At 30.3% G+C, this 12282-nt stretch overlaps 1 protein-coding gene across 5 annotated transcripts in view; it reads left to right on the top strand.

Moving 5' to 3' along the window:
- LOC127716448 (FHF complex subunit HOOK interacting protein 1B-like) overlaps positions 1–5710 on the top strand; it is a 33066-nt gene extending 27356 nt beyond the window's left edge. For 3 of the 5 annotated variants that reach the window (XM_052222649.1, XM_052222650.1, XM_052222648.1), the window contains one exon: positions 36–5710. In XM_052222649.1, the coding sequence (XP_052078609.1) occupies positions 36–334 (299 nt within the window). In that variant the 3' untranslated portion in view covers positions 335–5710. The remainder of the gene's footprint in view (positions 1–35) is intronic. The other 2 variants (XR_007988934.1, XM_052222651.1) reach the window with 2 other exon arrangements.
- Positions 5711–12282: the final 6572 nt, after the last annotated feature.

The following is a 12282-nucleotide window of genomic DNA, read 5'->3' as shown; positions in this document are numbered from 1 at the left end:
ATCTTTATAATAAAACTTTGTATCCTTTTTTCCAGAGAAAAGAAAATTAAGCCTCACAGATTTGCTGTTTAGAAGAACACCAAATTCGCAAAGAAAAACATCAAATTACAAAGCAGGTAAAGGGGCACCTCAACTACAAATTATTCCAGGAGGGAAAGGATACCGCTATGTCAATCAGAGACAACAAAATATCCCTGATAATCCAATGGATTCTCCCAAAACTCGTCACTCTGTATACTGTGCTGTGATTTTAGATGAATTTGTTAAAGAATTGGCAGCTATTTGTCAAGAACATGCAGTTCTTATTTTAGATGAAGGTTACTATAGTAACTGAATTGTTTACAATTTTTAAACATCTATTGTTAATTTGTTGACAGCTTTAATTATAGTTATAAACCTTTCCTGGTTTGGGGTTTCTCCTGGCTTCTATATGAAGGATAAGTTATAGGTTTTGTTTTCTTTGGAGCAGTCAATATAATTTTTTGTGTTGTCCCAAAAAATTAAAATGGAATACTTTTTTTAGTAAACAGCCAGTTATTGTAGTAGCAGATTATTAGTTATATTTAGTTACACTTTGTATTGGAAACCTTTTTTTTTACTTTTTTTTTTATCAAAGTAAACCCTTTTTAGTCAAATGTAATTATTTTGTAGATAAAATTAGGTAACAAATCATGAAATGATCCTTAGGTAATGGGTCTTAAAACTAAAATAGATATTTATTATTATAGTCGAAGCCTGATAGCTTGTTCTTTAAGGCTTTGTCCAAATTATATTTAGAAATGTGTGATCTTCAAATTATTAATTAAAAATTAGATTGAATATATGCCAACTGGTGTAGAAAATTTGATAATTTTTTTGTTTTAACTATCAACAGTTTAATTATACATTTAAAAGTAAGATTACAAAAGTTCTGAATATTTGAATTATAGATCAATTTAAATGTTAATAATTTAAAGCTTTACTAGTGTCTGTTTTTGTTTTCATTGATTTTATCTAGTTATCCATTCAAAATGGCATTCAAGTGTTGTGTTCACCTTAGGTTTTGCATTTTTTGTTATGATAGAAGTGCTTGCCAAATTTATATTTATCATATCAGTTTTCCTTTTATTTGTCATTTGAAAACCTGTTATTAATTCATGTACCGAGTCAGTATGACTGATATACATTTTTGTGGAATGTTTATGTGAGTCGTGTGTGTACTTAGGTACTAAAAAACTGTAAGCTCATATTTTCTAAAGTAAATTAAGTCCAAGTCAACTTTTTTTGTTCCCATTCTTGGCGTCAGTTATTTTCTTTTGTGAAATTAAACAGATCATTTGATAATGATCAAATTTAAATATTTTTCAGAAACCATTTTTGTTTGTTATATATTATTTATTTATCAAGTTAAGAAAATTATGAATATGCTACACTTATATAAGGAAAAGTATAATAAATAAATTAGATTTTTTTATCCTGTACATATCTATATTGTATGTTTTTTACTCTTTGGAAAACTTATTAGATTTTTAGACTATAATAATATTTTTAATACTTGATAATGAAATATATGATTCTATGCAATATTAAACACACACTGTATTCTTTTTTCATAATTTATACCACCATGATATACAAATTATAACTAATTCATATATAAAACTTATCTAAGAAGTGTATTGGGCATCAGTTATGTAAACTTTTTTCTATTTACTACTATGAATTATGGGTAAAATAAACTAAAGAATTCTTACTTTACATTTAAAAGGCAGCATGCTTGAGAAATTGAAAACATGTAAAGCTTTTCCATACTAGTAAAGAATTCATGTTGAACTGGTGCTAGGGGAGGTCTTGAAATTGCAGTGAGGTCAGAGCCTTTGCTCAATATTAAAAGCCTCGCTTTGACTTTGAGGTGAAGAACATCAATTAAAGCAACGTCTCTTGGCTTGATGTCAGGGTTTTGTGTCATGAATTTATACAACATATCATTCTGTTCCATTAAACATAGCTATTTGGTAATAAATTTACTGCCATACTTCTCTAAATGGAATGGAATACTTTAGCTGTTGAAAGTATAATTTTTAGAATAAAGGTAAAATTGTTGTGGTGGGAAAATCTATTGATTTAGTAAACACACTTGCTTGGTATTCTAATTTTGGTCAAGAAGGTAGATTTATTAATTTCAAACATATAACTGTTTTACATGAGTACTTGAAACTTAGATAACATTTGTGCAGATTTAATTACATATGTGCAGATATTTGGGTTACTGTTAGTGCAGATTTACTTGTATTTTATGAGAGATGCTTTGGTATGTTAAATTCAAACTTAAACTATATGAAGTTAATTTTATTTTGTACATCATTTGTAGATGTACCTTAAGTTTCAGGTTTGTAACAATGGGTATAAGGATTCACCAGGAAAACAGGCATTTTTTCAAATTTGGTCATTAAAAATCGATTTTTTTTATATTTCTGTATGCTTTTATTACTATTATTAATTATAAAATGCAGGATAAAGTAAAGTAATTTTCATTATAAGTTATTAAGTCGAGCTTTTTGATAGTGTTCAATTGTTATTATTTTGATTTATTTTTTTATTTCAAGTTTTATGCTTTCTTGAAAGAATACTATATCATGTATATATCAACTGTAGATGTTTGGAAAGGTTTGAATTCCACAAATATGTATAATGAAAAAGGTTAATTTTGTTTTACATTAGATTTATGATTTACCTACATGAACTTGTGATATTGTTCCTTATTGATCTATTTTCAGAAAATCAGTTACCATAAGAAAAACTTCATATTCAATAGGGATATGCATAATTTCAGGAGAACCAAATAAATTAATATATTTTTTATGTTATGACATGGCAATTTAGTCATAATATGTGCCTTTTTCATGAAAGTTAAGAAAAATGCTAATTTTGTCCATTTTTCATTAATATTCCTTTACGGGGAACCATGCATATCCAAAAACCAAAATGTTTATTTCAGAGAAGCTTCCATACAGCTAATTACACTATCTTACAAAATAGATAGTTGTTTCTTTGGTTTGCACATTCTTTCCTGAACCAAAATATATTTCAAAGACGATACAAATCAGGGATTTTTAAAAATAAGCAATTCATGAGGTTTGTTATCATGGTGGCTCATCAAATTTGGTGTTTCTTTTCAATGTTTACAAACCTGCTACCTTCGTCATGGTAGGACAAATTAGATATCTTGTGATGTCAACTTTTATTTTTCTCTAAATTTCAGGACAAATAAGGGCCTTATTGCCCCTCCTTCTTTGATAAATCCCACAAATATGTCAAAGTAAAATCTAGTGAAACACAGGTCAATTTCTGCACAGACATGGATTTTTTTCACACAAATATGGAGCAAATCCACACAAACTTAAGGGCACTTGTCCAAAAACAGAATGATTACAGCATCAATAAACTTTCGTTGTGATTAGAAAACATAAATGAAATATAGATTGATCATAACTTAAATCAATATTATGATAATTAAACTGTTCTCAGTAATATGACTTTCCCCTTCATCTTTTAAAAATTTACTAAAAATCCTGTAATCAATAAGACATACATTTTGACAGTTATCACATTCCAGAAAATATATATAAATATATTATTGTTTGTTTTCATATAAACTAAAAAGATAGTTTTTGTAATTTTCTTAAAATTAGTTGTTTCATTAGTTAATGACAGAACATTATACAGTATATTATTTTCTGTTTGACATTAGCATTTTATACACTTCACAAGTATTCCTGAACAAAATTACTAAAATATTTCTAGCATTTTATACACTACACAAGTATTCCTAAACAAAATTACTAAAATATTTCTAAATGAATCATTAGGGATGGTGAAAGAGGGTCTGCATACTTTTTGACATCTTTTCAGTTTTTAGGTCTGCATACTTTTTGACAACTTTTCAGTTTTTAGGTTTTCTCAGAAAATATCAGAAATTTTCTCTACTGCTCTATTGCAAGGTAGTTTTCAGTATTTTACTGGATAGGATAGATAAGAATGAATGCTATATCTGTAGGAGGTTTCCTAGTTTCTATTGTCATTATTGTTTTTACTTTATACCATGATATTTTATAGGAAGCTCATATTATCACCCCTTTCAAGTCCCAGTGTTATATAACACAGCTACATTGTAGATACTTGAGCAGGAATAAAACACAGCTACATTGTAGATACTTGAGCAGGAATAAAACACAGCTACATTGTAGATACTTGAGCAGTAATAAAACACAGCTACATTGTAGATACTTGAGCAGGAATAAAACACAGCTACATTGTAGATACTTGAGCAGGAATAAAACACAGCTACATTATAGATACTTGAGCAGGAATAAAACACAGCTACATTATAGATACTTGAGCAGGAAAATACTTGATATATTGGAATTGGAAAATCAAAACAATACTTCTCCTTTTTTTGCTTTTTAGAGTCATTGTTTGGTGCTTTTGGTGTTATTACTGTTAATTTTTCATATTGCATTGTTTTTATCTTCTAAGTGTAATCATACAGTATTATTGGAATTGACTTACATTTAATGGACAGATTCTGAGCTGGTGCTGGATCATAGAAATGCCATTATCTAAAGATCTCTGGTCATGCATAACGTTATTTCTGATGTACATGTTATCTGGTTCCTTCCATTGTAATCTGGATTAATTTGCTTCCTTTTTGTCCAGTTTTAGTTATCAGCAGCCATGAATACCCAGACAGAATTTAGACAAATACCTGCACTTTCATTGCAATGAAGTTTTAGAGCTGACCTTATGGATCAAACAGCTATGCTGACAATGCTTTTTGACAGCATTTTTCTATGAAATTATGTCTGGTTTTCCATTGTAATTGGAAGAATTAGGGAAATAAGAATACCATAATCATTTTGTCTGTAAAAACCAATCTGATAAAAGACATTCTATTTATAGGGATGCCTAGAATGCTTATAAATTGTAGTTTACATGTAAGGAACTTTAATGTCAAATTACATCAAATCATATTGATTTTGAAAGATTTTTGTGAAAAAAAATTGCATTGATATATTTTATTCATTTAGCACTATGAAAAATATTAGATATATGTAATACCACTAACACACCAAGGTAGCTATGGTAATTAAAAATGTCTCCGCAAACATATAATTTTCTATCAATTTTGACTACAGACCATATCATATGTTGTTCATGTGATTTAAAGATTAAATGGTATGGGTTTTATATAATTGTTTTATTTTATAGGTAACTATATTATCATTCCAATTTGATTACTGTCTTGTAATTTGATTAACATTATAATGTTTATAAGATTGTAATGGAGCAGTTGCATTTGTTTATTTCACCCTTGAAATGCATACCTATTTTAAGTTAACAATCCTGAATTTGTTTAAATGAAAATAAGCATTAATGGCAAAAAAAGGGGGGCTAGGCAATATGATAAGAAATTTATGATGGAAGAGGAATATGGAAGCTATAACTTTATAACAAGGAATTTTATACTTCACAAAATATCATTGTATTTTTCGGAAAGTTTGTTTTTCAGTGCATAAGAGAGTATGAAGCTGCACTTGTACTGTACACACTATACATTTATGAATGTTATAACAGGAAAACATTGTCATTATTATCTTGCCATGTTCTGAACAGTCTGTTGCAATATCCAGCTTATTGTTAGCCTCTATTAAAATTTCTGAAAAAGAAAAAAAGAAGTTGTTGTATGTATTTTCATTATTATCTTGCAATATTAATATAGATTTTTAATGCATGATTGATATACAATGAATCCCAAGTGCCTAAGATCATTTCAGTTTTTGTGTGGTTCCTTTTATGGTATTACCCAGTCTTTAGCTTTTTAGCTCACTGGGGCCCGAAGGTCCCCATGTGAGCTTATGCCATCACTTGGCGTCCGTCGTCGTCCGTCGTCTGTCGTCGTCGTCATCTGTCATCGTCGTCGTCGTAAACTATTTCAAAAATCTTCTCCTCTAAAACTACTGGGCCAAATACCTTCAAACTTTAACTAAATGTTCTTTAGGGTATCTAGTTTATAAATTGTATCCAAAGTTTTGATCCATTGACAAACATGGCCGCCATGGCTAAAAATAGAACATAGGGGTCAAATGCAGTTTTTGGCTTATATCTCAAAAACTAAAGCTTTTAGAGCAAATCTGACCTGGGGGTAAAATTGTTCAGTTGGTGAAGATCTATCAGCTCTGAAATTTTCAGACGAATCAAGCAACCCATTGTTGGGTTGCTGCCACCAAATTGGTAGTTTTAACAAAATTTTGCAGTTTTTTGTTATTATTTTGAATATTATTATAGATATATATAAACTGTAAGCAGCAATAATGTTCAGCAAAGTAAGATCTACAAAAAAGTTAAAATGACCATAATTGTCAATTGACCCCTTAAAGGGAAATCACACTATTGTTTATACGCATCGCTCTCGGCGCCGCTATAGTGTCGTGACCGTATTATGACGTCGCCGTTTCGAGTCCGTCGTAAAGGTTGCTAATTTCTAAAATGGTGACCCGCTCAAAGGGCTGTTCACTAAAGCAAGAGAAAGCAAATGACGTTTTGATTTAAGTGCAAAAAATGAAAATGCTACTCGAAACGGACAAAATGTATGGCAAAAAAATAGCCGAAAGTGGTCTTGATATGGTCTTGAATTACCTTACGATTGGGTTTAATTCAAATGAGTTACTCTCTTTAAATAAAGATATTATTATTATTATTATTATTATTATTATTGAGTTAGTATTTACATACAATACCATTTATACAATTATTTTTCTTAAGGGTTTATTAATTTCACCGACAAATATTGTTAGATATGAGAAATATCAACATTTTTTGTTGATCTGGTCTTTATTATTTGTAGCGAAATCCGTCAGCTCAACTTTTTTTTGTAGAAAAACTTTTTTTATTTACTGTAAAGTTTATATTTTCATATATTAACATATTTATTGATCTCGCAGATTTCTTAGTTTCACGAAGAAAAAAATATATTTAAAAACAAAAGAGATATTTATAACACTTTTTGTCGATCATTTCAGTATAATCAAAGCGTACATCGGCGAATGTGAAATCCGTCCGGTCAACTTTTTTTTTTAGAAAAACATTTTGTTTTACTATGAAGTTTAAATTTTCATATAAGATAACTATTAATCTCGCAGATTTCTTAGTTGTACGAAAAAAATATTGTAAAACAAAAGAGATATTACTAGTAACACTTTTTGTCGATCAGTTCAATATTGTAAAGCGTACATCAGTGAGTGTGAAATCCGTCCGGTCAACTTTTTTTTGTTAGATTTTCATAAAATATAGTCTAATATTTCTAAGGTCTTCAAATATTAAAATAATCTATCAAATAACAAAAAAAGTTCTGACTATTTATATCTCATCCGGTCAATACGGGCAATTGTCCTGTCATTAGTGTAACCCAACTGTTGGCAGCGTATCGTCGCGATGCGGTATGTGGGAATATACTGGAAAAAATAACAATATACCAAGAGTAACAGCATGTAAGTGTACAGCTTCCGGAATTTGTAGTATTTCTTCAAACTGTCAATTATAGCGAACTGTACGACCAGCAAGTTAAAAATAATGCCGCTAGACGTCAGAGCAATCTGGGAATATCAAACACTATGCCTAGTTATTTTTGTACTATTGATGACCGTACTGCCTACAACAACAACAAAAAATTCACACTGTATATTTGGCTTGACAAGACTCCAACAAGAGAAATATTTAACACACACACATGTATTTATGTAGAGTAACATGTCTTTCAGAGTGCTAATCTGTAACCATCACATTAAGGTCCGTCTTGTGAAAGAGTATTCATCTCATATAGAAAAAAAATTTGTGCTGATATTCATGTAATATTTGCCACTGAAAGTTTTGCAAAAATCAAGAAAAAAACGAAAACAAAAACAAAACAAAAACTAGTAATTCAGATGTAGGTTCGTGTTCAGATCACTCAATGTGATCACTTGCCTGTCAACAAACAGTGATATAGGGAGATTGTCAGATTCCGATCATGACTGTAAAGGACAACCATTTGTTTAAGGTAGCTGATTTACTCTTGATACCTTGGTTCTTTAAAAAAAAAAACGGCCAACATGATACAGCAGAGTGCTGAAAGTGGCACACACAATCAATCAGTTATTTTCAAATTACCTATCATTAATCAGTTTTGGCAAAAAAGTATATAGGCTATACCATACTGAAACATAAATGTGATAAAAGAATATACAATTCAAGAAAGAGAGGTGCACCAACAGAAAATAGAAACTGCAATCTTTCTTTTAATTCATCCTATCTCAGATCTCAAAATTTTAACTCTTACCAGAATTTATTCTATCTTACAGTATAACTCGGAAGTTTCTAAGTGGAACTCGAGCTTTAACTAGAACTCTTACTCGAATAAACATTCGAACTAAAAATAAAACTGGAATTTTAACTCTAAATTTAGCTGGAACTCGAACTCTTATTCTACATCAAAGGTTATCCACACTCTCATTTGTCATCTGATAAAAAAATTCGTAAGGGTTCCACGGAACCCAGTGTCGCGCCTACTTTTGCTGTTAATCGCAGGCTCAACAAAAATGAGGAAAAAAATCAATAAAAATATTCCTCTCGATACTATCTTTTGATTATAAGAAGCTTCTGTCCAAGTTTGGTATAAATCTAGGGTAGTTTATGGATCTAATAAATGTTTTAAAAACTTTATCTGCATACTGTATGTAATGTTAACTGGAAGAAAAACTAAGTCCATTTATAAGTAAAATACGGATAAACAGGTACAAAATTTTGACAAAATTTCCTTCGAGATACAAGCTTTTGATCATAAAAAAGCTTCTGTCCAAGTTTGGTACATATCCAGGATAGTTTAAGAAAGTTATTGAAATCTTAAAAACTTAAACCACAGAGTGAATGTATTGTTTCCTGGCAGAAAAACTAAGTCAATTTATAAGTAAAATACGGAAAAAATAGATTTTTTTTTACAAAATTTACTTCTGGATACTATCTTATGATCACAAACAAGCTTCTGACAAAGTTTGGTACAAATCCAGGATAGTTTAAGAAAGTTCTTAAAAATTTAAAACTCTAACCACAGAGTAAATGTATTGTTTCCTGGCAGAAAAACTAAGTCCATTTATAAGTCAAATATGGAAAAACAGGAATTTTATTTTTACAAAATTTACTTCTGGATACTATCTTATGATTATAAACAAGCTTCTGTCCAAGTTTGGTAGAAATCCAGGATAGATTAAGAAAGTTATTAAAACTTCAAAAACTTTAACCACAGAGTGAATATTTGTGGACGCCGCCGCCGCCGACGACGACGACGACGGAATGTAGGATCGCTATGTCTCGCTTTTTCGACTAAAGTCGAAGGCTCGACAAAAAACTAGAGTTAGATAAAATATATCAACATGTCCACAGAAACATGGATAGATGTAGCAGAACAAGAAAAATAAACTAGATCCGTTTATTACAAATTAAAAGATTTTTTTAAATACATCAACAGGGAACATTATATGTTCCTAATATCACTATGGCGATGTGTATTTCATTGTCAAATAACTCTAAATTATCAGATGCATTGTATTTCTCATAACATACCAACGTTGAGCGATTAATCGAACGGTAATAAAATATACGTAATTCATAAAGTTTTAATACACAGGCGATGAACATTGAACATATTATGTACAATGAACATGAAACGATGTATGAAAAATGGGTGCGGGATGATAGTTCGAATAAATTATGAAGCGTTGTGTAATTATGGAACTAATTTTAAATTCCTACCGAAAATAGGTTTCTTTTAACGTGCTGAGTTTGTGGCATTTTTAACACGGCATTTCAGGTTTTATCTCCCCGGTGCGAATGGACAAGCTTGTGAAATTATGGTAACGAAATTATTCTGCCTGCAGTCTAAAAGGAACGTGTTACTTTTCAGCCCGGATACCCTCAGTCTTCCGAGGTAGAAGATTCTTTATCTGGAAGCCGAAAATTATTTCTATAATACGGCATGAGGCAAACATTCGTTTTCCCCATACAACAAATGCAATTTAAAAAATGAGATGACTTCACCGTTGACAATTACTTTATAATAAACTGTTCAGTATTGTATCTATGTTTAACGATTCGATAGATTGATAAAGATATCAATGAATAATCAAAATACCTTAAAAAATGTTAAAAAATGATATTATATTTTGTAGTGAAAAGGTTTAATTCAACCCAAGCGTTGCAAGAAATGCTGTTATGCCAGCAACGTCGTTCTATAAGTTAAAAGGTTATAGTTCCCGCCAAAATTCAATAATAAAGATTATTTCCGTTTTAGCGGATTTAAAACATCGGTGACCCCCCTTTTTTATTTATGCTTTTAAAATCTTCCCTGAAGCTGCAACTTATGCAGAAGTTTGAAGGGAAAAACATTAGTAGATTTTTTTTTATTTCAAGAAAAATCTATTATAAATAGCAATTAAAAATGGCGGGAAATGTTCAAATGCCTTCAAAAATAAGGAAACCGAGACAAATAAATGTTCATAAAGTACAAGTTACATTTGACTGTTTTTGTTATTCCAGTTAAACATGGTTTTTCAATAAGTTTGTCTTTTTTTAACAATTTAGAGCGGTATTTCTATATTTCGTTATAAGGCGAGTCTTTAAGTTTTGATGACGTCATATCTCGAAAACAACATCGGTGACCCCAATTTTTTTTCCGCCTTAAATATCTTAATAAATATGATCTGTCTACATGCAAAATTTCAATGAATTATTATTAGTAGTATAAATAGTGTGATTTCCCTTTAAGGAGTAATTGCCCTTTAAAGACAATTTTACACAATTTGTTCATCAAGTTGGCTAACATTTAAAAATCTTCTCTGAAACTACTGGGCCAATTACCTTCAAACTTTAACTAAATGTTCCTTAGGGTACCTTGTTTATAAATTGTATCCGAAGTTTGTATCCATCGACAAACATGGCCGCCATGGCTAAAAATAGAACATAAGGGTCAAATGCAGTTTTTGGCTTATATCTCCAAAACTAAAGCTTTTAGAGCAAATCTGACATCGGGTAAAATTGTTCAATTGGTCAAGATCTATCAGCCCTGAAATTTTCAGACAAATCGAACAACCCATTGTTGGGTTGCTGCCACTAAATTGGTAGTTTTGAGGAAATTTTGCAGTTTTTTGTTATTATCTTGAATATTATTATAGATAGATATAAACTGTAAACAGCAATAATGTTCAGCAAAGTAAGATCTACAGAAAAGTTTTATATGACTAAAATTGTCAATTGACCCCTTAAGGAGTTATTGCCCTTTAAAGACAATTTTACACAATTTGTTCTTCAAGTTTTCTAACATTTAAAAATCTTCTTCTCTGAAACTACTGGGCTAAATGCCTTCAAATTTAATCTAAATGTTCCTTAGGATATCTAGTTTATAAATTTTATCCGAAGTTTTAATCCATCGACAAACATGGCCGCCATGGCTAAAAATAGAACATAAGGGTCAAATGCAGTTTTTGGCTTATATCTCCAAAACTAAAGCTTTTAGAGCAAATCTGACATGGGTAAAATTGTTCAATTGGTCAAGATCTATCAGTCATGAAATTTTCAGACAAATCGAACAACCCATTGTTGGGTTGCCGCCACTAAATTGGTAGTTTTGAGGAAATTTTGCAGTTTTTTGTTATTATCTTGAATATTATTATAGATAGATATAAACTGTAAACAGAAATAATGTTCAGCAAAGTAAGATCTACAGAAAAGTTTTATATGACTAAAATTGTCAATTGACCCCTTAAGGAGTTATTGCCCTTTAAAGACAATTTTACACAATTTGTTCTTCAAGTTTTCTAACATTTAAAAATCTTCTTCTCTGAAACTACTGGGCTAAATGCCTTCAAATTTATTCTAAATGTTCCTTAGGATATCTAGTTTATAAATTTTATCCGAAGTTTTAATCCATCGACAAACATGGCCGCCATGGCTAAAAATAGAACATAAGGGTCAAATGCAGTTTTTGGCTTATATCTCCAAAACTAAAGCTTTTAGAGCAAATCTGACATGGGTAAAATTGTTCAATTGGTCAAGATCTATCAGTCATGAAATTTTCAGACAAATCGAACAACCCATTGTTGGGTTGCCGCCACTAAATTGGTAGTTTTGAGGAAATTTTGCAGTTTTTTGTTATTATCTTGAATATTATTATAGATAGATATAAACTGTAAACAGCAATAATGTTCAGCAAAGTAA

Source organism: Mytilus californianus, unplaced genomic scaffold, assembly GCF_021869535.1.
Source record: "Mytilus californianus isolate M0D057914Y unplaced genomic scaffold, xbMytCali1.0.p SCAF_9, whole genome shotgun sequence".
In the NCBI taxonomy this organism is placed as follows: Eukaryota; Metazoa; Mollusca; class Bivalvia; order Mytilida; family Mytilidae; genus Mytilus; species Mytilus californianus.
Note: the sequence above shows the minus strand (reverse complement) of the source record. Positions and strands in the feature narration are given on the sequence as shown.